The following is a 26,914-nucleotide window of genomic DNA, read 5'->3' on the forward strand; positions in this document are numbered from 1 at the left end:
GACCACCATCCAGGCCGCCGCACCCGGGTTTTACAGGGGGGTGGTTTCATTTGAAGGCCTGAGACTGCATATGCAGGGGAAAAAAAAACATTTTCTGGCAAACCCTAGTCCACTGATTTTCATCACCTCGTCAATAACTTCACACGTTGTCAGAAACAGATTGCAAGGAAAGAAAGAGGCTTGGTGAGGCAGCAGCTCTCAGGAGATCAAGAACAAAGTGCTCCCAAAGGCAGGAATTCAGCTGTATGGCAGTACCTCTAACCAGGGCACAGCACCTGTCTGGAGTCAGAACAATCATTCCCAGCCAGCAAAGTGAAACCCACATATTCCTCAGCCTGGCTACACCATCACTGTGGGACAACACACCGCAAGGCAGAGCCAGCATTGCAGTGGCCCTGTTTGGAAAGGAGCCCTGGCACTGGCCATGCTCATCACGGTCATCACTCCTCAAGGCCAAGCCATGGTCTACAAACACACTGAAGACATCAGGCAAGATGCTTTGCCCATCCCCAGCAAGTGCCAAGACAGGACAGGACCCCCAGCCCGAGAGGGACAGATGCCTCCTGTGCATGGGAACACGAGCATCCCTACGGAGATGCATCCCTCAGGAAAGCACAAGAGCAGTAAAATGAATCTCAAAACAGCCTTGCAGGTTCCTTTCTCAAGAGAAAGCAGAACACTCTCTCAATTAAAGAAACAAAGACTTTAAGAATAGGACTCTAAAGCCTTTCTGGTTCCCAGGGCTGCATAGGTCCCTGGCAAGGGGAAGCACACCAGACGTGAGCACAATTTGGAGCAATTTCTGGTAGTTCTGTGAAGAGTCTCTCTGGCTCACCCTACACTGCTCTCCTACTGCTCCCCCATCTGCAGGTCCATGGCCGGACCCACCTGACCCACATGAAGATGGGGAGCCAGGAAAGGGCAGGGCTGAGTGAAGGAAAAGGGCAGGAGTCATGACTCCAAGCTGAGCAGCAGAAGAGGGCACTAGTGGTAGTGACAAGTGAGAGTGTGAGTGTGTGTGTGTGTGCAGCCAAGCACACAGATACCCACAGTGGCAAGTGAAGGCACAACCAACTGCCTGCAGCCATAAGGGCTGTTGAATTCACAACTGCTTATCCCTTGAGAAAGGGGGTCCCTGAAATGCCTATGAACACTCCCCTGCCCTTCTGCCTCCTCCCACGGGTGGAACACCCCATCAGAAAGGGGGAGATGGCTTCTGTCTGCCAGACAGAGAACCTTCATGCAAAGAGGGCACCTAGCTTTTTGGTTGTTCAAGGAGATGGTAGGACAGGGGCAAGCTAAAACCCTCCAGCACCGTAGACAAGTGTAGAACCACAGTGCTCCTGTCCTGCTGCTGTAAACCACACAGGACATGGGGACCACACAGCCAGAGATCGCGGGGACGGGATCTTACACCTGTATTTAACAGACAAAGCACCATGGCTGTGTCTGTAATCAGCAAAATGAGCAATGAGGGGACGTCCTGGTTGGGATCTACAGGCCAGGACACTCCCGGGCAACCTTTACATGGAAAACCGAGGGTGGCATTTGGCCCCGAGAGCCTAACTTAGAGTAAGGCTAATTGTATTAAGGACCACACAGCGTATTGCTTTATTTGTAATGAGTTTTAGGCTTCAGAAGCTGAGAATCCCATCTGCAAGAGCAGACTGTTGCAGGATTCATCTATTAATAGCCACTGGTACACACTTACTTCCAGCTGAGGGACACGAGGGGGGAGGAGACAACCAGATGGAGATAATGCATTAGGGTGACACAAAGCCAAAAAAAGGATGATCCACTTCCCCATATCCTCACACACATCTCAGGCTTGCAGCAGGGAGCAAACCAAGTGTCACATGTGATTAACTCATAAACATCCTAATTAGAAAGTTCTTACATTAGATCAAATGTCCAAATATGACAAGATTTCAGTGTCCTCCCCAGAGCCCTGTGCAGACGAGTTAACACTGCAGACTTCAGCTCCAGCTTCAAAGCAGGATCCATGCCCAGCCTGGCAGTGCACTAACAGGCAAGAAGCAGCAAATACATCTGTAAAATACTAGCAAGAAGCCTCATCTCGTTTATGAAGTGCTTTGAAACCTGCTAGTGAAGGAGTGCTGGATAAGAACCAGGAGCTACTATTCTCCTGTCAACACCACAGCCAGATGCAGATTCCAAGCACCTAAGGCTGATCTCTGAACCAGCCTGGAAGCAGAGATTGTTGCCACTGACAGGTATCACAACAATGGGGAACTCCAACCATCTCAAGACCCACGGGAAACATGAATCTGGCTCCACTGACATCAGAAACATCCCCAACTACAAGGTGACCTCTGCACACCATCACGAACACAATCTTGGGTGAACTCGACCGGTCAGTGGCACAGGTACTGACCTCTGGCTTTGTTTTTATGCACAATGACTAATAAAGGATGATGCTGCTTTGCTTCCATTGCTGAAAAAAGCTGAATACCCAGTTGTAGCTGGAGATGCTCTGTCAGTAACACCTCACTTCTGCACTTTGCAGGACTCCTAATGAAAACATCACATCAAGGTGTCAAACCACAGTATGAAACGGGATCCACAGCCAAAACGTTCTGCTGCAGGGAAACTCGGATAGAGCTGTACAGGGGAAGAAGAGCTTCCAGCAGATACCTCCAGGATACTGGCAGAGTGACAGCTTGCCAGCATTGGGTTTTCTCCATCGCCACAACACACTTGCTACCAGTCCGGAGGCTCCTCACAGTGACTGTGCCTCCAGCTGTCTCCCATCACCCAGCTCCTGGGCTGGTTTCCACTCGACACAAAGAGCACAGCAGAAGCACAGCTCACAGCTCAGAGCAGCACTTTCCAGCCCAGCAAAGCTCCTGGGACTCACAGGCATCACCGGGGCCGGGCAGGGCCCCATCGTAGCAGCCACGTGCTGGAGACACAAATTATGCTGGATCTGGTGGCTGCACAAACCCCCAGACCAGACCAGAACCTCCACCTAAGGCCAGGGTAGGGGGACACTGTCACCAAAAATCAGCTGAAACACAGAAGTTCGTCACTGCTGGGGGAGGTGCAGGTCCCCATTCACTCCAGTGCCTTGTAACAGAGAAACTCTGAGGAAGGAAACTGCTGCAGAGACACTTGCAAGGATTCCAATGGGACTCTGGCTTCTGCCAAGAAATCAGGTAAACAACCCGAGCACCCCTGGATCCCTGCATGACTCGTATCCTCCAGCTGAGAGCGTTACCCAAACGGATCTTCCCAAGCAGAGGCAATCACAAGCAGACATCTGGCACACTGCTCCTGCTCGCCAGAAATTTTCAGTGGGGAACCAGTTACAAAGCAACACTGTTCATGCTGTTATTATAATTAAGGGTCTGTCAGCCTGCTGCAACTAAGGCCAAGTTTATTTAGGGATCGTGAGGGAGGGCTCTCCAAAACAGCCTCTCTAATTCTCTCTCTTTCATTCCCCTGATCCCACAGAGACACGTGTTTCCATGGACAGCTTGCCAGCTGAGGTTAAAGCAACCTCTACCTCTGCTGACATCCGACCTCCAGCAGCAGACCCCATCTCCTGCTCCGAAACAGCAAGTGCAATGGTCCCCCCAACCATTACAGAGGCTTCCAGTGAGACTGGGAGCAGCAGGCACGTGCCCTATCTGGAGGAAGGTGTAGGTAGGGTGGTTGAGCTGTCACCGGAGTTCCTCACCTGCCTCCAGGGGCAACACCATGCACCCCACATTCAGGACAGCACCTCAGGCAGCTACAGAGCAGGGGCCCACAGAAGCCATGCTTATTTTCTCACAAGCATTTTCCTGCTGGCTGAACAGCCTCACGCGCACACACCTGTGGCTCTCCAGGCACCTTCCGTAGGGCTCCTGTGCCCCTGGAACACCACACGTGAGATGGATGCTCTTGCCGGCAGCAGGATTGTGCAGGAGCTGCACCTCAAACACCCAGGGACAAACACTTGGTGCTGTGCATTGTGCGTCTGAGCGAGTTTAATGGGTAGGAGCCAGGTGTTAAACAAGCTACAGCCCCCCCCAACGCCGGTCAGCATCTGGCACCATCAGTCTGAGCTCCGCGGTGAGACAGACTCATCAGCGTGCACTGGGAACAGCACGAGGTGCACGGGCTGCTGCCCTGCCCACCCTGACCTCCTCCCCTTCTCGCTCGGTAAAACTGACTCAGCCTTCAAGGGAAGCGATCCCTCACCCCCACGCACCAGCTGCAGCTGCTCCAAGGCAGGCACGGGAATGGGCTGTCAGGTCGTGGCACACAGTGTTTGGTCAATGTCTGCACTCCTCAGAGAAGTTGCTGTTCATCAGAGTCCAATCACTTTTCCTTTACTCAGAGAGCTAAGAAAGAGAATGCAAGGAAATGCGAGTAACTCGGCTCCAAGGCTGCCCTGCTCATTTCAGAGCTGCCTGCTGACACAGCAGCACATGGGCAGGGGCCCAAGGACTGCCCCCAGCTCTGCCAAGGCATCCAGGGGCAGCACCACCACCATAACACGGTGGGGACCGACCAAGGGACACCCAGAGCAGCTGGCACTGGGCACAGAACGCCAGTCTGGAGCTGGCCATCACCATGTGCTGTTGGGGCACGGCATCACTCCATCCCTGACAGGGGTCAGGGTGCCAGGGCAGGGCGAGGGCAAGGCAGGACCCCAAGGGCAATGACTGTGGAGCCACACCAGCTCATGTCACATGTCAAATCACAATTGAGACACGTCTCTCTTGCTTGCAACATGTATGTCACTGAGGGCTTGGATATCAAGGATGAAAACACCAAGATGAAGCTTAGAAAACCCAATGGTCTTCCAAAGTCTACGAAACCTTGGAAGGGAATACATTTGGGGAGCCCCACCTGCAGGGCTGGGTTCACTGAAGCCACAGCTGAAACAGTGGCTGTTTTGGGGTCCAGGGCACCTCCTGCTGATGTACTTCTCGGGGAGCTCGTTATCAGCATTTGGAGAGGTTCCACTTTGATACCCCTGCACTAAAATGAGTTGCAGAACAAACCAGGCAGCCAACAGAATTTTTAAATTAAACTACAAAATTACTTAAAATCCCCTTTGAGGATGTTATCACAGGGTTAACACCCACTCTTGGCTTCAGATAATACAGCAGCAATAAATGGTAATGTGCGCTATGGAACATGATTTATTTTTGCTGAGCAGGCTTGGCATTATAAATCTCAGCACTCTTAACATTTAAAGTTGTTATTCCAATGACAAAATAGACATGAGGGAGATAACAGTCTTTATCTCCATTACCGTTTTATTGTTGTTCAGAGAATATGGATACGGACTGATCCAAGGGTAGGAAAATCACAGCAATTTGTTTGCATACTGGGGAAGCTGAGATAATGGTTGTGTTTTACGACCACACCAGGGAATCAGCTGAAACGCGGGACAGAGAAGATCGAAACGGGAGATTAATCGGCTATTTTGGTTTCTGGTTTCTATTCTGGTTACCTTTCCATTCCCGGGACCTGCCTCAGTGCAGCGTTCAGAGAGACAGTGCACGCGCGTGGCTGAACAGCTGACTGGTGGCACCCGAGTGAGCGAGGAAACAGGCTTTAAAGGAAACAAAAAGGCTGCAGAACAGTTCTGTGCAATGCAGACAAACAGCACTGCCACGGAGGCAGGATCCTTCTGGATACTCAGCTGCCTGAAAATGACTCTCCTCTTTACCCCAGACCTGCTGCCTGGGCTCCTGCAGCCCCCTGAGGGGCTGCAACACAGACCTCCTGACCTGCCTGGCATTTTTCCTCCTTCCCAAGGGACACATCGCACCTCAGAGTACCACAACACCCTCTGTAAGCTGAGCCTCAAACAGTGAGCTGGAGCCGTGGTAAGGGCTACGCTGCAGAGGGTTTAAGCAGCTAAAGGCTGAAACCCAAAACAACAGAAACCCTACATAAGCCATGCAGCCAATCTGTCCCATCCCAGGACCCGGGCCAGGGAGGACGGCCCTTTCCCCTCAAGAAATCGGGCTCATGATGCATCAGGAGAAAACAACAACCACTGCTGGAACTGCCCTAAATGGAGACATTGACTCCAACAGCTCAATTATGCCTTTACTGGGGAGGATGGCACAGTGGTGAGCTGGACACAGTGTTCCTGACAATGTACAAACAACGCACCAGTGTCCACACATCCGGGTTCCAGTGGCCAGGAGCTGGGGCAGGTGGCCACTGTGGCATCTCACCCTTTAGCGGAATGCTGGGGACGGGCCCAGGCCAGTCTCGGGTTCACTCTGTCCCAACCTCCCTTTCCAGGGCAGGACAGTCTCCAGCTCCCCAACTCCTGAGGACTTTGGGAGGGCTGTGAGGAGCTCAGGTGTCACTGCTTAGGGATGCTGAGTGTCCAGGAGTCACGGCAGATCTACACAGGGATGCTGGGACGAGAAGTCCGGAGGTCTTTTGGTGTTTACCCACCAGCTCCAGGCAGACTGGCTGAGTAGCAGCTCCACCAATGCTGGCTGCCCAGACCCCTGGTGTGTACCCACTGCCCAGACCCTCGGTGGGTGCCCACACAGCACTGCCCGGGCGCTCCCCGTGGTGCCCGAGCCAGCCCTGGCTGCAGCTGGGGCTTTGTGCCTGCTCAGCACATCGGCGTGAGCGCTGCCAGCTCCCGGCCGCAGCCGCACAGCCGAGATGGGGAGGAGCAGGGAGGAAGCAGCCGCTATTTTTAACCTGCCTGATCAGCATCCTGCCAGGTCAACACGGCTCGGCTCCGCTCCGTGTGCCGGCTCTGCGGCCTCACCTCCGCGCCAGCCGACACCGACACACACCTCTCACAGCGGTTACGGGAGGAGGCACCAGCCCGCACCAGCAGCACTTCCAGAGACCCGGCAGCTGGGGCTTATATTCTCAAAGGATTTCTTCCACAAGCATTTATTCTCCCAGCCGATCACCACCGAGCAAGGTTGGACTTAATGATCTTGGAGGTCTTTTCCAATCTTAATGATTCTATGATTCTAAACCTGCTGGCAGGGGTATTGCCTCTGCTCCAGCTCCCAGAGCTAGGGAAGCTGGTGGTTACCTGGTCTGCCATGGCATGCAGCTCTTTAACCTGCTGACCTTCCAGGCACCAGATCTTGCCAGCTCTTTGGGGAGCAGGCATCAGGGGTTTGGCAGAGCCCTGCAGACTCCTGTTCACCCAAGCAGCCACAAAAACCTTGCCCGGGAGCAAGGACAGGCTGGGTCACATCAGGAGCACATCCAACCCAGCATCCCATCTCCAATGGGCAACAGGCAATGCATACAAACAGGGCAATCATGCAACGTTTCCACTAATATTCTCTCACCCTCTGCAACGTTCAGCTCAGGAGGATCCTTAGCCAAGGTGGTCTCTCTGCATTTAGTAAACCTCGACCACTTTCACTAAGTCCCACAGTTCCATTTGGAAACCTGAGGATGGGGCTGTCCTGGCTGGCACCCCAAGGACTGCCATGCGAGCACCCACAGCACGCCCCAAGGTCTTGGGCTCGAGGGAAAGACCAGTGCTGTGTTCTGATCTGCTGCAGCTGGTCCCCAGAGTAGGAGGACCCCAGAGCAACAGGGACTGGGGCAATACTGCATTGTAAGGCCACACCACTCCATGTTGCTGTTGGTGCCTGCTGGGAGTGACCCAGCTTTCCCCAGCATTGGAGGGGGAGCAGCTCCCAGCTTGGTCCTCAGAGATGAGGAGGAGGAGACAGATGCAAGTCCCCCAGATGCCATCACCAGTGACCAGGCATCCTCATCACAGCCCATCTCAGACCCACAGCGGTGGGTCAGTCACATCATTACCTGCTCCCAGTCCTCTCAGTAATCCCTAGATTACAGAGTCCCCAGGCACATCTATTCTCTCATTAATCTCTGGATTAAAGTATCCCCAAATCGGCTTTGGCGCAGTGCACTGCAAACAGCTGAGTTACGCTTTGCTCCTGCAGTGATCCTGGATTAGGCAGAAGGAGACATGTCCGTGGGTCCTTCCCACCCAGTGGGAGCACAGGCTCAGGGAAAGCAAGGGAGTTCTAAATACAGTATGTGTATAAATAAAAAGCAGAAAGGATAGGATTGTGTTTCGTAATCAAAGTACTTATCTGATAAAACAACTTCATGGAGGTTCCTGGATTAATTAAATCTCAATCCAGATGATCTCCAAACAGCAACTCACATCATTTGCGACAACAGAAATACCCAACAGCTCTTGCCCTAACCCAGCACTGGGAAACGCCTCACTTGGTGCTTTCCTGGGGACTACACACAGATTTTTAAAAAAGCCACCTCTGTACCACAGAGAGCTTGAGACAAACTGCCCTGGCATCAGGGCCCTTTCCTGCAGCAGGATGGCAGGGCAGGGATACAGACAGGAATGACAGAGAGGCAAGGGGGTTACAGAGGGAATAACAAGATTAAACCAGGAAAAGGAAATGAAGGCTTAGTGGTAGATTTCTCAACTGCAAAACCTATTCATTTTGGGAAACACTCCCCCAGGAGATTAAAGATTTGCCAGCGCATCAGCCAGTGCCTGGGGAAAGGGTGCAGGGAGCAGCCATGGGCGGCCAGGAGTGGCTGCAGTGTGTCATGACCATCCCGCCCAGTGGGCATGGCATATCCCTGAGGCCACACAGCCCCAGAAGGGTCAGCCCCATGCCTGCAGGGGAGAAGGTCCCTTGGCAGAGCCATCAGAAATCAGGAATGTCCCTCTGGAGGGGCCAGGGACCCAGCTGGCTGCAGAGCAGCCCCACATCATGGCCATAGGTACTCCCAAGGGTCCTCCTCCAACAGCACAACCACCTGGCCATGGCCACCTTCCCACACAGCCCAGGCGAGGCTGCTGTTCCTCCTCCCAGCGTCATGCTGGGAATTGTGGGTGCCAGGGCTGTGCCACACCTCTGTCATCCACAGCCATTGATGAGTCTGAGGCATTGACACCGTGTCAAAAGCCAAAGCACACACCCCAAAATGCAGTCCCCCAAATGCACACCCCACCCAAAGACTCCTGTCAGTGCCTTCCCAGAGCAGGTCCCCAGCGTGGGGGGCGCAGGGCACCGATCACGTCCTGGAACAGTTCCTTCTGTTGCATCATGCCAGCAAGAAGGGATATGTCTCTGTTTCCATGTGAAAGGGTGACTCTGCCATGGCCATTGGGGGGTCAAGGACCCCATGGGGGGTTAAGGTCTGAGGGTTTTTCACATGGAGACCAGGACATCTGACAGCATCAGGGCAGGGACAGAGCTGGATAGGGGAATCCTGTCCCAACAGCAAGGTGCCCAAAGGGAGACATGCAGGGCTGTGGTCCCGGCCACACTCACAGGTGGGGGACAGGACAGGCAGTGCCAGCATGACCTTGGCCCACCCAGCCCTGCCACCAGAGCTCCCCACCCCAGGGAGAGACCCACAGCCCTCGGGCCAGCCTGGTGCTCAGCATCCCTCCTCCATCAAGAGGACACCTGCAACAGGGCAGGTGTGCACAGACATGGAACACCAACATGAGGCGTTGTCCTACTGGGCTGAGCCATGACTGAGCTCCTGTCCCACCTAAATCCGCTGAGCACACAAGCTGGTCCCATGGCTGCTCCCTCAGGGCAGGGCTCATGGAAAGGGGTGTTCATGCCATTCCTCCCATTCCTCCCTCATTTGGAGGTATTTGTCCAACTGTGGACTCAGAGATGGCCAGGTGGATAGAACTGCTGCACAAAAAAGGTGACACCCACAGCCTGAAGCCTTCAGGAGACAGGCATTTTGGATCCAGCCGCTGAAATGGGCCAACTCGGGGCTGGGGGGAAAGGGGGAGGCGTAAAGGGCCCTTCTACATCTCCGGCAAGCATGTCTAAAAGTGGAAGCTACTCCAATGGTTGTTTGTATTCAAGTGTCTCAATTTGTCCTACTTTTGTCTGGGTGCTCAGCAGAATTGCCAATGAAGACAGATTTATGCAGCAGAACAAACCAAGCATATTTTCTGGACATTTTTCACATGAGATCTGCCGTTCCGGGGCAGTGCTCTGAGATCTGAGCCGGCATCGCCCTGGAACCCACTCACCCCGCTCCCTGCACCCGGCGAACCCCATGACATGGCCGGGGTTGTGCTCTGCACCTCAGCACCTCCACACTCCCTGGTGACCCGAGTCGAATTAGCACAAGGGCAGAGTTCCTTCTCGGCAGTACTTGGAGCCGCACAAGAACAAGGCATTCAAGTGTGCACTTGTGAAATACCATCCTCACCCCACATTTGCATGAAAATACAAGACCTATTTAAGTGACAACACCACTTCACTAAACCAAATTACATAACCTGCCTTGTTCTCTCAGCTGACACACCAGAGACACCTTCATTTCCAAAGCAAGTCTGCACCTGCTGCACAGCGTTTGGAAGGATCTTTTTCTTTTTTTAACCAGAAGACAGATTACCAGCCACAGCGTTTTAAGAATATGCTGCTTTCACATGTACAAAAAAATAAAACTGAATTACTTAATTATTTTTTTACCCACTAGCAAGGTCTACCATTTCAAAGTGCACTCAGCCTCCCTCTAGCAGAACCACTGCATGGAGACTCAGGGGTCCTACACAGCATGAGGTGAAGAGAAATTCATAGCTGATACACAGCCATTAAGCCCCTCCCGTACTTCCCCCCGCCCCGCCACCACAGCAGGGACCACCCCAGCCGAGTCGGTCACCAACTGCACAAACGCCTCTGGCTGTTTCGTTTCTACGGAGGGGGATTGCTATAGCTCACTAGTAGATGCACAAGGCTCTTCTGAAAATGCCAGCATACAGCCACAGATTACCAGACAGACTGAAACCTCACTGAAACCTCGGGTTGAAAAATCCCCAGACCTCCTGGTGTCACAGAATCACTGCGGGCTCATCTCAACCCTCCATCCCTCTCAACCAGGAAACCCAAGTTCTCAGCAGGTCACAACCAGGCAGCTACAGCCTATTTTTTTATTTACTGTCTGTTACAGCTGCCTTTTAGAATGCAGCAAACGGCAAACTCGTCCTTCCACGGCGCACAGCACATGGTGATGTGAGCCAGACGACTGCGAGCTCAGCCTCATCCTGGCCACACCACCCTCCTGGAAGCACGGGCTCACACCATCCCTCCCAGCAGAAACGTCCTGCCAGTGTGGCGTGGCCTCCACAGGTCCATCACAGTCCCACGGTGGGTCCACCCACCCCCTGGCCCCACGGTGTGAGACACCCAAGGGGAGGAGCAGAGCCACGGGTGCCCCGGGCATCACCTCCCCTGCCTCGGGGGGCTGTCACGCCGAGCACTCACGTTCCAGCTACAAATAAGCAACACGAACGATCATTTTCTCACCAGGTATCCAAAGCTTTCCATTACTAAACGAAGCCAAAGACTTCCCACTAGATAAACCCTCCTTTAGCCATGTGCTGGAGACATAAAATTCCCAAAGTCTGATTGCATGTTGGCTTCCTCTAAGCCTCAGGAGAACGACACAGTAAGGGAAAGCCTCTTTGGCTACTAATTAAGCTATGAATAAGCCTGTTCAGATCCTGCTATGGGGTCTGGTTTTTGAAGCCTCATGGAAGGGGTCAGCGCTACCGGGAGGGATGGGGGGTTCGGTTTTGCTTTACAGCAGCGTCACTTTCCTCCCGAAGCGAGGGAGCAAAGGGAGGTTGTGACAGAGCTGAAGTCGACAGCTCTTCGGCTGCCAGGGAGGACAGCAGAGGCGGCTGCAGCTCCCTCCCCATCCCTCCTTCACCCCTCACTGGTGGAGCTGCCTTTGTGGCGGCTGCGGCGTCATGTGCCGGGTGAGCTCACGTTCCGATGCCTGAACCGAACATGGCCACACCGTCTCTTCCACTCCCGAGCCATTATGGGAAACCACTTTCAAATGCACCATGAGCCTCACTGGGGCTGTGACATTATCCATGTCCAACAGCCTTGGCATCTACTCGCCTCTGCAACGCACCAGTCAGGATTCGCATTCCTTCCTGCAGCGGCTTGTAGGCAAAACAGCCCCGAGACAACTGTTCCATTCGGTGACGAGACCTGCCACTAGCGTTTGCCGTATTCCTGCACCTCACAGCGCGGCTCCAGCCACCTGCGGCACCGCGAACGCCCTCGGAGACTGAGAAAACCGATCTCGAACCGCGGCCGCCGCCCGCATCCCTCCGGCTTCCAGCGAGCCCCGCATCCCTCCGGCCCCGCGGGCTCCGCTCCAGCGGGAAGGGGTTGCGGAGGGGCCGGGACTCCCCTCGCTCCCGGAGCCGGAGGAGCCCGGCGAGGGCGCGGGGGCTCTCGGAGGGGCCCGGCGGGGCTGGGGGCTCGGCGGCCGGGCGGGAGCGCGGGGCTGCGGCCGCCCCGGGGCGGGAGACGGGGGCGGCTGCGCCCCGAGCGCTGCTGCGGACGGCTCTCGGAGCCCCGGCTCAGCCGGCCCCGCGCCCGCCGAGGGACCCGCCCGGCCCGGGGGAGCCCACCCGGCGGCACCCGGCGCTGCTGAGTCACCGGAGCGGCTCCGCCGCGCCCGCACCGACCCTCCGGAGCCGCCGCCGCGGGGCTGCCCGGCCCGGCCGGGGGCAGCGGTGCCGGTCCCGGGACAGCCGGGGCGCGGGGAGCCGCGGGGAGCCGCGGGGGAGGGAGCGGGGCGATGCGGGGCGATGCGGGCGGGGGCCGGGGCCGCTGCGGGGCGGCCTCACCTGCTGCAGGCGGGCCGGGGCCGGGGGCTGCGGGCCGGGCTCACCTTCCGTGGCATAGCTGTGGTCTCGCAGGAAACTGCTGCTGATCTTGCGGGTCTCAGCGTCCTCCTCCATTGACGGCGGGCAGGCGGGCGCGGGGCGTCAGCAGCCGCAGCCGCGGATCCATCATCCCCCCCCGCGCCCTGCTCCGCGGCGGCGGCCGCCAAATGCGGCGGGGGGGGCGCAGGGGCGGTGGTGCCCGGTGGCTCCTCCCATACGGCACCGACCGGCACCGCGCGGGCGGGCGGAGCGCGGCGCGGCTCAGCCCCGGACCCGGGGGACGCTCCTGCCCGGGGATGCTCCTGCCACGGGATGCTCCTGTCACGGGACGCTCCCTCCTGTCCGGGGACGCACTTGCACCGGGGACAGTCCTGCCCGGGGGATACTCCTGCCCTCGGACGCTCCCTTCTGCCCGGGGATGCTCCTTACTGCCCGGGGCGCCACTGCCCCTGGGAGAAGCTCCTCCAGCTCTCAGGCAGAAGGACCGCTGCTCCCTGACCCGCCTGCCCCAAACACAAGATTCCAGCCGCCAGATGACACTAGATCGTTTTTTGGCAGCACCACAGCATGTGAACTCCGGGTGACCCAGGACAGGGGATGCAGCAAGGGCCACGGGGGTGACCATGCCAGCAGTGCCAAGGTGTGTGCCCACGGGCACCTGGCCCAGGCTCACCCTGTCTCGGCTGTGGAAGGGGGCAGGGATGCTCAGTGACTTATGGCTGTGAAGATCAGTGTGGGTGGGGGGATTGGTGGCATCCAGGGAAAAGGATAAGCACAGGGGCCATGGGAGAAGGGAGGGCTCTCCTGGTCAAGGCATACCAGGGCTGTATTCTGGACATATCATCTGGTGCACGCCAAAGGGAAACAATTGTTCCTTGGGAGGATTTTGTGCCTTGGCATAGTCCAGGAAGAAGCCTTGGCACTGGCTGAGCCACTGGCAGACAGGGAGGAAACTCATAGGGAGCAAATTCCCTCAACTCCTGCACTTGAAGTTGGAGGTAAAACCCAACCTCAGTGTCAGGGCATGAGATGTCCCCAGCCAGGCAGCGACGTGCACACGGGGCAGCTGGGGGGGAACAGGCACAACACCACACTCTCACACCAGCACCCAAACCAACCCACAGTGTTCCCTCTGCCCCCCACTCTCCACTCCCCAAACAGCTGCTGAAGGGAAACATGCATGGACACAGCCTGGGGTCTGACCCAGGCCTCCACCCCAGAGCACACCCCTGCCCCACACTGCTGCCAAGACCCACCTCAGCACTGCCTGGGTTCACTCTGGCCAGGAACATCATCGGTGCTGAGCACTGGCTGTGCACATGGGCACAGGCCCTGTGGCACCTCTGCACTGTGTGCCCACCTGGCCAGCACCTCTCAAGCCCCCCACACCACGAAGCTGGGGTCAGCTGCAGGAACTGCAGAGCTCAGAGTGCCATGGCACAGGAGCTGCTTGACAGCCCAGGGCCACATCAGTGGGGAGCATTACTGTTCATGGAACTGGAGGATGCAGAGGGAATGGACAAAGACAGTGGATAACATTGTAAATACAGTGGTGCACTGCAGCTCAATTTCCTCTTACAACTGTAGTTCCACAACTAAAATCTCATTGGGAAGGTGCAAAATTTTGCAGCCTGTGTTACTATTCTGCTGAGATTACACTGACTCCTTGGGGCTGCTTATTTCAGGGGATGTGCAGGAGAGAGCATCTCTGAGTGAGAAGGCTCAAGGACTCCAGCACATCCAGTATGCAGGTGTTGTGGGCATCACCCTACACTGCTGCACCACCACACCCCCCCCCCACCACAGCCCCCACACCATAGCACTGCCACACGCCTTTTGGAGGAGTGTGTGGATCCTCTCAGATGAGAGGCAAGAGAGAGGGAAAGCTCATTCTACCCATGTCATGTCCTTATGAGGGAAAGGTGAATTCCCAGGCCCACAGCTGCCTGCCTCCCCGGGACGTTTTCTGACATGCTGTCACACGGAGGTTGATATAAGGCATTGTAAAATTGCACCTTGGAGAACTCTGGCAATTACTCATATGCATATGCAACTTCAGGATTTGTCAGTCAACCACAGCACATCATAGGCCACTCATTAATACAGGGATTACTGATGTGACAAGCCAGAAGCATTCATCAGACAGGCATGAGCCTGAAGTCTCCGTGCCCAAGCCTTTACTGAATTATGCTGGAATGTGAGTTACTTGCTATAATCACCAGACACATGTGTAAGTCAACCAAACACATTGTGTTTGAGGCTGAGGTTGCTCTCAGCTACAGGGGGTGAGAGCCACAGGTTACTCTGAATTCGCTCCCTGTGACAAGGCACAGGACCGGGCCGTGGTTTCACAGCACAGCACAGAGATGTGTTGACCAAAGCTCTCCTGCAGGCCAAAGAGAGCCACAGCATTAACACTGTGCTTGACAAATAACTTCTGTGCTGCTGACAGCTCCTCGTACATGCGACAGCACAGGGGACCAGACCTGAACATGACACCACAGGACTCAGAACTGCTGCTGGCTTTGGGCAAGTCAGCTGACACCTCTGTCTGTGGTCTCCTGTCTCCCAAGGGAGAGGAAAGGCATGGACCTCCCACAGGGAAAGAGAGAAGGAAAAGGAAGATTCAAACTATACCACAACAGTACCCCCAGGAAATGGGATTCCTCTGCCTACGAGGTGTGTTTGCCCACAGGTGTCCTGTAAGGGACAGGAGCAACTCCAGAAAAGAAAAATAAAGATGAATTTTGAGTAAGCAGTTGTTACCATATCACCTCCTCCCATCAGATCTCAAATGGTAAACCCCAGGCCAAAGGCAATGCCCAGGTGAGTAACAAGCCCCTGCAACACCCATGAATATCATAAACAGAACCAATGACCCCCTTTCCTTCCTTTTCAGCAGATTCTGTTTTCAGTGTATTTCCGTTTTAACAAGTGCCAAGTCCTTTCTCCTTTATTAACTAGAAAAATTATTCTCCCCATTGTGCATGAATTATAATTATGTATCATAAGTCCTGCAAAGTTTTTCAACACACGGTATCATTTAAACACATCCACAAGCCACCTGTTTGTTATGCAATGTGCATAGGAGCTGCATCATGAAATCCATTTATTCTCAGCTTTTTAAAATCCAGGAACGAGCCTTTACAATAACTAAAAGCATTAGCTGTCCTAAGCAGGAATCCATTTGCAGATTAAATTCGCCAAAGGTCAGCTTGTAGCTGTCACTGTTTTCCAAACCCCCAGGTGTCCATCATGTTCTGTACTTTGACATCTCCTGAAGAGCCAGGACACTTTCCACTCCAATGATTTTTGCTTCAATTAGAGGTTTAAGAGCTCCATGCTCAGGTTTCTGTGAGATCTAAACTGTGTGTGAAGAATAATTGAATCAAACCTCCGATTTTATGCTTGGCGCAGAACTTCCTTCACCTCATTTATTTTACCCTTCCATCCATGAGCACTAAATCTATTTTCCTAATTACTGCTCTGGGTTAGAACACTACCCTAATCTTTTAACCATTATATATAGGCAACAGAATTTCTTTTAAACCTGTAATAATTATTTTTGTTAGTTAACTGGTCATTAGCACAGTGCCATCAGCAGGGTGCCAGCTTGTTGGACAGTGCCAGAGGTCAGCCTGCATGGAGAAACACGGCTGACAGCCTGTGCCCACGGCGTAGGGGACAGGGCTGGCAGTGAAAGCCCTGGTGTCCTGTGCTCTGCCTGCTACGGGTATGTGGGCAGCACAGTGACCTTGGGCCATGGGCAGACACTGCTGCCCTGGCTCTGCCTCTTCCCGTGGCTGGAACGTCCCCCTGCTCCAGGGTAGGACAGGGAACCGCTCTCTGAAAGTGGTACATGCTGCCACCCTGCAGCATCTCAGATTTGTAGACTTATCAAACTATGGACCAACACAGGTGGTGGGCAGCTCCCTCTGCACTAACCAGGTCTGAGATGCTTTAACTGAAAGCCCATCTCTGTGTGGGAAAAGAAGCCAGGGCTGGTGTGACACTTCTCAGCATCTCGCACCAGAGCCAGCACCTGGTCTATGATCTGGGTGAAGGTCATGGCACACAATTAGTATTCTGAGAGGAAGAGCACTTAAAGCCCTTGTACAATTTCTCTCATCGTGTCCAGTTCCCAATGTGTTCCGAGCCCTTCAGCTTGCAGATTCCAGTAGACACAGCACTTAGGCTTCACAAATCTGAGAAGCTAATTATGCAGCAAAAATGCATAATTACACTCCTACTCTCCCACATGTAATCAGTGTCAGCCAGCAGGCTGGTGGCTGGCTGGCCCATATTCAAGGGACAACCCAAAAGGGAAAGGGCTGCGTCAGGACAGAGCCCCCCATGCTGCACACACTGCAGGGACCCAGAGCTTCTCACCATCCCCAGTGCTGAACACGTCTGACACCACAGGTGCAGTGTTCCCGGAATGGCCAGAGACATAGACAGCAGGTCAGGGACTCTGCTCTCCAGAAGACCTTCATATCTGGTGGATAAATATTACCCCAGCAGCAGAGCTGGGAACCCAGAGAGACCAATGCTCCTCACTTCCAGCCCAGGGAGCCTGGGGAAGGCTCAGGAAGGGCACCAGCTTGTGCCAGCCAACAAAGACCATTCCCATCCAGCCATGCAGGGTGGGTGAACCCACTCTAGATGAACACTTTCCTGGTGAATGCCTTGTGTGGGAGGACAGTCTTCTTCCCCCACAGACAGAGCACTGGGCTGCTGCATGGGAATATCTGCAACCCCCACCACACGTTGCCATCCTCACTGAGCCCCTGCACACTGCCCACTGCGCTCTGGAGCCCTGCCCTTGTGCTCCTGCAGCACAGCAAAAGAGCTGACTTCGCTGCACTAAGTCAGTTTGCTTCTCATGTTTTCTCCTGTAAATCACATAAGCAAGCTAAGGAAGCCATAACCCACATCCAGGGTGAAGTCCCAATCACAGGAACCTTAATTAGCATGACTTGAGGAAGACCAATAATTTACCAGATTAAACCAAGATCAAAAAAATTGGGAAGCCAGGTTGCATGCAGAGGGCAGGCTGAAGCCTTCTCCTTCACGAAAGACAGAGAACAAGGGTCAGGACCTCGGGGCAAAAAAGGGAAGAATCAGTTCATTGAATGCAAAGTAGGCAAAGACTTCTGCCTCCCAAAGGTTGTATGATAAATTGATCTACTTGGCCTTGACCCCTGTTGCACTGTTACGGGTGCTGGTACAAGCTGTACATGATTAACAACACACCAGTAACGAGCACTGCCACACACCCAGCCCCGCTCAGGGAACAGCTGCTCCCCAAGGGCTTTCTCTCCTGCCTCCAATTAGACCAACCAGCTTCTGCAGCATTTTAGTAGCCCTTTCTTCAGATTCACTCTTTCCCTACTAAGCATTTTAATGCCAGGCTTTTCTGAAGCCCAAACATCATCTTATTCACTAGATCTCTCCTATCATGCAACAGCCACCTAACTGTGCAACTGCAACACAACCATGGTGCTTCCAGGAAAAACTTGCTATGAATTATTTCTTACTCTACTCTACAGACGATCCAGCCATAACATACTCATGTCTTCTATATTATTACTGAATTATATTATTGCTAAATACACTACAGAACACAAGTGATACCCCAAAAATGAAACGAGGCACAGAATATTTCATGAGGGTCTGAGACATCAATGTCTTTTAAAGGATACAGTGTAAACTGTTTGTCACATGTTCCTCACATCAGAGATATAATTAGCTTAAATACTTACACTGTAAATAGGATTTGCCACTTTTGAAGATTAAGGCCACATGCTACAGCATCGGAGCATCTGAACCAGAGGAGTAAGTTTTTGCTTGAAAACAGCTACTCTGAGCAGTGCTGCAAGTAAGGCCAGTCCATGTTGGTGTTCTGCCTGCTCCTCTGGGTTTGGGTTTTACCTGGAGTAACAAACACCACCACAGGTGACAGTGGAAGGCCAAACCTGACAGGCATTGGTTGGGTATCTGGGAGTGAAAGACCATCGCAGGGCACCAGTGCAGGTCTCCTGGGGAGCATTGGACACAGAGCACACTGCCAAGGTACAGCCACCACATCACACACACCCCAGGTCCTTGCCCTAAAGGGCTCACAGGCTGCTGCAGCCAAATGTGATACAAGAGGTAAAGATGTTGCAAGAGGACACTGGAACATCATTCATGGGAAAACCATGAGTGGAAACTGGGGTTAGACTGAGTGAAGAAAAAGCAAACTTTGTCATGCAGAGTATTTACACTGGGCGCTCAGATGGGATATTATTTGTGCAAATAACTATTTAGCATTTATTTCTGTTCAATTAGCAATTAATATGCAAAATTTTGTGTGGCCCCAAAGATGGATTTTATTTGAAAGGATGTATATCCATGAAACACCAACACATCCAGATCATTGTGAATTGTGTTTCCTAAACTGCAATTACTCCATGGCCTTCAGTTAATTTGAATGTGTCCCACATCAAAAAGTAATGAAATCATAATATAAATTAAAACTAGGGCTGCCCACATCTTGCAACACAAGCACAGTAAATTTCACAGCACTGTGAACCTGGAGCTGGGATTATTACTTTATAAAAATCATCGTTCTCGTCCTCAGATGTCACCCAGCAGCAGTAGAGTAAAGCACACACAGATGCAGCCTGGCCACCCTTGCAAAATGGAAAGCACAAGGGCTAATCAGTCAGACAGGATTAATTCCCCAAAGAAAAGGAAACTGGGTGACTGGCAGAGCAGCACTCCCAACCTGCACAGGGATTAGCTGAAGTTCCACAACCATCAGAAGGACAGATGGGGACCCAAAACCAGGCTGGTGGGAAGTGCAAAACGGGATATGGCAAAACAGAGCCACTGCTGGCTGTGATGCTGAGAGCCGGGGAATGGAGAGCCCATCAGGAGTGATTGACTCACCAGCTGTTTCCACATTCACAGGAACTTGTCAAATTTTAGTGGTACTTCACAAAGCAACAGCAAACTCAGGCGAAGGGCCTGCCCAAATAACCAGGTTTCCCCCGTGCTGCCCCGGCAGAGGGGCCCCGTCTGTTGGCAACATCCCACGACAAATCACGTCTGGAACCCAGAGAAGTGCTGGAGAGCCAGCCCGGCTCATGCACGCCTCAGTTAACCCAGAACATGTTCTAAGCATGAAACCATTCTGGCATGGGGAAAATCACAAGAAGTCATCACACCATGCTCTGATTCACCCGCTGCTCTGGTACCCACAGCCACAGGTCTTGTGAGCACGGTGGCGCTGCCACAAGTGACAACAGCTGCGGCACCAAGGGGGCCCGTGAGCCTCCCACCAGACCTGGGTGAGCCCAGGGAGCAGTGTGGGAGCACTGGGCAGCTGCAGCCTGGGCTGGGAGCCGGCAGGGTAGGGGTGCACCGCGCTCTCCTCACGGCTGCACTCTCCATTATGAGATGATACAACACGTTATACAAGATCGTCCTACAAAAGAGCTCCCAAGGAGCGAACCTTTCAGCACACAGTTCGTGTGCAAAGCATCCAAGCATTAATGGAGCATCAGAGAGTGTTATGCTGATCCTGTTCAACATTTCTTATGTGCACATAGTCCTAGGTCCAGTCAGTAGTACTCCTCCTTGACTCAGAGCCGTGAACAGGGAGTGGCCGACATGGGAGTGCCTGTGGCCCTGGCTCTGCCCAGCCCTGCCCTCCACCTCGCCCCGGGTCAGTCATTCGTTCACTGTGAACACCTGAAATTCAGCATTCCAGCTTTACCCATCACTCCCAGGGCTGTGCCTCCTCCTCCATGGGACCTCCAGGTGCCTTCAGCAAAAACAGCAGCTTGGGAAAGGCAGCTCTGGGATTAACTGGGTCCCCATCCCTAGATGGGCCCTGGGACCCGCTGGCCCCCTCCTAGGTAGCAGATGGGGCTGCTCCGTCACAAAACAAAAATATACCCCCTTTTTGGAGTCTCAGTGCAAGGTCCAGGTGTGACCAAGGTCTCACCCGTGCAAATAGATCTTGCAGAGCCCTGCCCAGAGCTGCCAGTCTCCTGCTGCTTCCCAGGAGAATTGAGCTCCTTTCTCCAGGCTCCTCTTCAGACACCAGACAGGGAGAGATCCCAGGAATGGCCATAGCTGCAGCGAGAGAAGTTTTCTCTCCTGTGTGGTATCCAGTCTTCATACTTGTTTACACGGACTCCCACTTCTGGAAATCTCCAGGAGAAAAGATGGGATGTATCACACAAGTATAGATATAGGCTGGAAGAACACTACACTGGCAGGATAAATATACAGGATGGCTTAGGGCATCGGCCAGGTCTAGGCTTTCCTTACACTAATGAGAGACTAACCTTTATCAAAACATAAACCCAATTGTGCTACCAGAGAATCATCATGAAGTAAAGCTCAGGGGAGGGGAAAAATAAAAACAAGAGACACCATGGGGAGCCTCAAAAGTTTGCACAACTTCTCAGAACGCCAGTGCTGTAAACCTGATATTTGTATGTCACTAATATTTACATATAATCTACCTCATGTCATTTGGAAAAACAAACCTGGAAAAGTGTTAATTAATAAAAGATATCACGTCTTATTAACGTTCATATAGTAATTACGAAAACCACATATCCATCTGTTAAGCAGTCAGCAAACAAGACAAATGACTGTGTTATGTTAAACAGATTATAAAATGCCTGAGGGAAGGAAATTCAATAGCCCCGACCCAGCCATGAATCAAGCAGCAGCACCCAGGCTCCAGCACACACAAACACATGCATGTGCCTTTCCCAAGCCCTTTTCCTGAATAACATATAACAACATCAGCAATGAGGTCAGTATGACATTAGGCATAAAAGTCTACATTGAAATGTGATGATGTGATCATTAAGATTTTATGGTCCTTTAAAAAAAATTACTTCCTCAAACAGACAACTACCCCTCCCCAAGATGAGACTGGAACAATATGCAAAGTAACATTAAATCCAATTGCCTCTGTCCACATGGGAATCCAGCTACTTTAATCCAATTGAATAAACAAAACTGATTTCATTCCTGTCATGTTTGTGAGTGATTTCTGAACATTTAAAGGGAGAAACATTCACGCATGGAGAGTAATTGACTCATTAGCATGAACATGGTCAATCTGTCTGTGCGTTCTCCGGACACCCAGCGCAGCCCATGGAACTCTCCACAGCCATCCTTCATGCCCTGTATGTGCATTGCTGGGTGCCAACTTGTAGCAGTCTTACCGTGATTGCTCACACAGAACAAGTAATTGTGCTCATTAAAAAGAGGCATTTGAACAGTGTGTTTCACATGAGGTGTATTTCACCCATATCAGCAACTCCCTCCTCAGCAACAGACACGGTACTGCCGCAGGATGCCGTGGGCAGGAGACAGTGCACCCTCCTCCTCCCACACGAACTGCAGGATCCCCCAGGAGCTCTCGGTCCCCCAGCTTGTCCTGAGCACCTCCCACACGTCAGCTCTCTCAACCCTTCCACTCCAACCTGCCACAACCAACCAGAAAGAGTTAGTTTTCATCCTGCTGACTGCACAGTCTATTTTAGACCTATCCACACACCATCATATGGGCTATGGCAGAGAGGCTTCAGTGCTTCATTTTCCTGAGACCCAAATTTATGGGAGCGGAATGTCAAAGGTGTAACAGCAATGTTCCCCTAACTCCTGCCCTCAAATAATTGGTGTCAGAAAAATATGGGCATGACAGTCCATCAGAAACATTCTCTGTGGCCTTCCCAGACTCACACACATGAAAATCCATCAGTGTGAATTTTATGGCTTTTAAGTTTCGACAACACAGAGACTGATTCAAGCAGAGCAAACCTGCAGTGCCTTTCCTCTCAAGGACAACTACCCTTGAAAAATTACGAAGCCAGCACAAAAAGAAGACGAAGATTTGAGGGCAGCCCGAGCAGTGGGGGACTACAAATGGGCTCCTCTGCAGGCAATGACTTTGTCGTGTGGCTGTATGTGTGTTTGTGGTCAGGACACAGCATCCCCAGAAGATGGGGGGATGTCTGCCTCCAGGGAAGGCACAGGACCCCCCAGGGGCACACAGCAACCTTGGGCAACCTCTGTTCACCCCACACAGGGCCAAGTTTCACTCCTTGCTCTACACCAGGTGTCCTTGGGTCTGGACCCGCTCGTGCACCAGGAATTGTCACTGCTGTCCTGCATCTCTCCTGAAAGTGAGCAGCTCTCAGCAACTCTAGACACTCTCCTCCCACAAGCTGCAGGGCTCCAGACCCTCAGGCTGGGAGCCCTCCTGGAGTGCCCCCAGGACCCCATCCTGGGGACACAGCCTGTCCCACCACAGGGAGCAATGGCCCGTGGTGGTGCTCATGCCTGTGGGGACACCACAGACAAGAACCGTAGCAGGAACACGACTGCCTCGTGTTTTCCAAATGCTTTTGCCTCTTCCTCTTAGGCTGCTCCTGTTTTTAATCAGTTGCATTATTTGTTTTCTTCTTCCATTATTCTGTCACTTAAGACTTCAGATTAACAGTGGGGATGGAGAGAAGCCTAAGCCGCTATTAGCTGAAACAGGCAAGTCAATTAGCCTCCTTCAACAGAACAACATCTGACTATGTGGCAGCGGGTCAAAAAATGCACCTTGATGGTTTTTCTTCATGGGTTAGTGTGGTGGGTTTGTTGCCATCTGCTTGTGAGTTGATTACTCTTTCATTTCAGCTGAGGAACATCGAATTTTAAGGGAGAATCAAGGCAAAAATAAAAGGGAAGCCTTCTCATCAGCTCCTGCTTTTGAACACTTGGGTTTTGTTGTAAAATTTCCACTTCAGGGAGGTTAGTGAGAAACCAGATTAAAGAGAAGTAATGCCCGCCAGCAGGCTTATATTGGCAGGGTCTGGACACGTGTGCCTGCCTGTTTGCCTGGATGTGCGTGTGAAAATCCTGAACTCTGATGGCCACACGGACATGTGCTCCATGCAGGGTCTTACAGCACCATGAAACTGAGCTAAAAGTCACACTGTTGTGCAACGCTGCACACAAAGGAAAATAGCAGCCAGCAGCACTGGAAACATGCAGGGGCAAAAACTGCTGATGAAGTCCACAGAAGCTGGTAAGAACTCACTAATGTAAGTGCTTAATTATATTGCTGAATGTGCATTGCCCAGACAAGAGGTGGCCCGTGGCCACGGCCAGCTGACCGCTCCCAGATCACACGCTGGAAGAGGAAACACAGAAAACAGAGTGCTGAGCTGTATAGTGGAAAATGTATTACTAAATGCCACGAACTTGCATTTGAAAGGAACTGCTGATTGTGAATAAATCCACCATATGGCTTTATAAAGCTGAGTGTGTTTATTTCCCAAATATAGCCAAATCAGCCCCTGACAGCCTGGTTTTCTTTTATAATCCACATCAGAAAACTATTTAGAGTGTAATATCAAACACGATTTGTTGGGTCACTGGTGTAACAGAAGTTCATGGTAAGAGCCGGGTCTCATGTACAGAAATCACACCTGTGCAGCTCCACTACAACATCAAAACATTTAAGGAATTTCTGAGACCTTTTGGGTGACCTTGTTCTACAAAACTGCCTGCAGAGAAAAGAAAAAAACCCTATTGTTTTGTAAACGTTTTCACTGAGTCACATGTGTGGCCCTGTGACATTCCTGGGTGGGGTTGGGGGAGATGGCACCCAAAACCCGAGGGGCTGCAGGCTGTCTCTGGGTATTTCCCACTGGGTCTGCCAAGCCAGGACAACAGCTAAACATGCCTCTGGGTCTGACCAGAGCTGCTGAGCTGTGCCCATGGCTGTGCCAAACAATGGGGGAAGCGCTCGCCCTCGCCCCAGCCCTGGGAAGGAGAATGGTTTTGGCAATCCCACCACTACACAGGCAAAGCTGCTCGTGGTGGGGACAACAAGTAGAGACAACTTCTCTTTTTTTTCTTACAGGTAGGTCACCCTGACCACACTCACCATCCTGCCTTCCCCAAGAGCGCCTAAAATAACTCCATTTGAAGGCAGCCCGAGATCTGCTCTGAAGCTCAGCCCCCGCCAGCTGCTCTCCCCTCTCACTCAGAAGCATTTCCCTGCAACCTCCATCAGGTCCCTTCCGAGTGGGAGGGATGACAGAAGGCACCTTTGTGCTGATTTAAGCACTAACTAAATATAGACAACAGGGGAACGCTGGGAAGCTACAGCTGAACCCATCTGTAGTGAGGGAAATACAGTCACAGAATGGAAATATCTCCAGAGCCTTGGAAACGTGCTCTTAATTCGGCTTTTGCTTTTGTTGAAGCCGGTTTGACATGAAAATCGCAGGAAGCCTGAGCTCCAGGCAGCCTGAAGAGACCTCCTGTCACACGGGACTGGGATCAGCACGGGAGCGGGACGGGGAGCAGCGTCCCACCGGAAACTGCGGCACGTGAAAAATCCTTCTCAAAATCCTCCGTCGCCAGGGCGGAGCATCCACAACTAAAAGTATTTTTTAATGAAAACAAACGAAAAGCCCTCAGCGACATTTTCTGTCATCGAAGACGAGCGCTCGCCCCGCGGGGCAGCGCCGGTCCGGGGAGGGGCCGCCCCGAGTATCCCTCGCAGGGCGGGGGTCCCGAGGGGAGCGGCGGGGGGTCAGAGCCACGGGGAGGGGCCAAAGAACGGAGCCAGAGGGGCGGATACAGAGACCCCCAAGGGCACCGAGACCCCCATCGGCACCGGCACCGATCCCGCCGCCGAGCGCGCCCCCGCTCGGTAGCCGGCGGGAGCGCGCCCGCGGCGGGCGGGGCGGGATAACGGGGCGGGGCCGGGCGCAGGTGGTTCCAGGTGTATTTTCGAGCACGACTTCCCGGCCCCTGCCCTGTGCAGCAGTGACACCTCCCCGTAGGTGGAGCTCGCCTCCTGCGAACAGGCGATATCATGTTTGGGTGTTTTTTAAGATAAAATCTGCAGCTTTGAGGCCTGGAGACGAAGCTTTAGCACACAACGCCCTCAAGGAGCTGTTTAAGCAAACCATACGCATCCCCCGTGACCCCCCTCCTAGCAGGGCTAATTGAGAGCCACCATTTCAACTCTATTAATTAAAACTTTGAAGACTCCTAACTCAGCAGAATTACCTCCTGCTCGACATTCATTCCCACTCTCTATAATGAACTCTGTGGTCAGGAATTTTCCCTTGGCCATCAAGCACAAAGAAGTGTCCCTAAAGAGCAAAACCTAAAAGGACTGACTGGTCCCAGTTTCCTCCACACAGCAGCCTGATTCCAGTCAATCACCACAAAGTCTGATCAAAGACAATCCTGTGTTACCCACACAAGTTCTGTGGCCCTGCCCACTGCCCACCCAAAGGGAACACTCCAACAACCCCCTTGGTGGGGCTTACTCAGATGCTCAGAAGGGTCACAGGGGGATGTGAACATTAATTCATTTAAAACAGCAGCTCAGTGTCACACTCATGAAAATTTAAAACCAAATTCAACCCCACTCTCTACCCAACATATTTAAGAGAACATAAGCGAGCTCATGCTCGTTCCACCCCTCAGCCTGGAAAACTGGTGCAAAAGCACAGACTTTTGAAACAATTAAAGCTGATCTCCAAGTCAGGCTATACCTGAACCTATGAGTTACCAGGCTTTTTAGTTTTTCCTCTTTAAAAAAAAAAAAACTCCTTCAGCACTGTTCTATCACTTCTAGCTGTAAACTTACAGTAGTGTAAGATCATGTGAGTGATCATGGCCTCAGTATAGAAACGTTTATACTATCAGAGCTCACTTACAGACACAAAGCACTTTTATGTGGCATTAAGAGGTTTAGAAATGCCACTCACAAGAATTAAAAAATTCCACCCCGAACTGATGCAAGCACAGAATGAGCTCAGACCTCCATCCCTGTTTATCCAGCTTTCAGCCATGAGCTCCCAGCTCGGAGCCCAGCGTCCATACAGGGATGGGACCCACTCGTACAAGGAGCAGCAGCAGACACAAAAATGATATTTTTTTTTTTTTTGTAAAAGGCTTTGATATGGATAGAGTAAAAAAAAGTGCAAATCAGCGCAGCCAAGGAAAAGTATTTCCAGCTCCTGAGTTACCACAACAAAAATACAGATGCACTGACCATCCCCAGTGGAACAAACTGACCCACCTGCATCACCGCCAAGCCCGAACACCAGTACCTGAGCCTGGTAACAGTGGGTTGGGCATCCTGCTGGGTCCTGAGCAGCATCCCTGCCATGGCAGCTCCCTGCCATG

General features: G+C 52.7%; 1 protein-coding gene across 3 annotated transcripts in view; it reads right to left on the minus strand.

Moving 5' to 3' along the window:
• The window catches only part of PPP2R2B (protein phosphatase 2 regulatory subunit Bbeta), a 67,216-nt gene that overhangs the window by 34,230 nt on the left and 6,072 nt on the right, over positions 1–26,914 (minus strand). Inside the window, exon 1 of one of the 3 annotated variants that reach the window (XM_027718764.2) lies at positions 12,697–12,858. The exons of the other annotated variants lie outside the window; for them this stretch is intronic. Coding sequence (XP_027574565.1) covers positions 12,697–12,766 — 70 coding nt within the window. The 5' untranslated portion in view covers positions 12,767–12,858. Of the gene's footprint in view, positions 1–12,696; positions 12,859–26,914 lie in introns of those variants that run through there. 3 annotated transcript variants of the gene reach the window in all.

This window comes from Pipra filicauda, unplaced genomic scaffold, assembly GCF_003945595.2.
Source record: "Pipra filicauda isolate LSUMZ 115617 unplaced genomic scaffold, ASM394559v2 scaffold3_size10097308_pilon, whole genome shotgun sequence".
NCBI lineage: Eukaryota > Metazoa > Chordata > Aves > Passeriformes > Pipridae > Pipra > Pipra filicauda.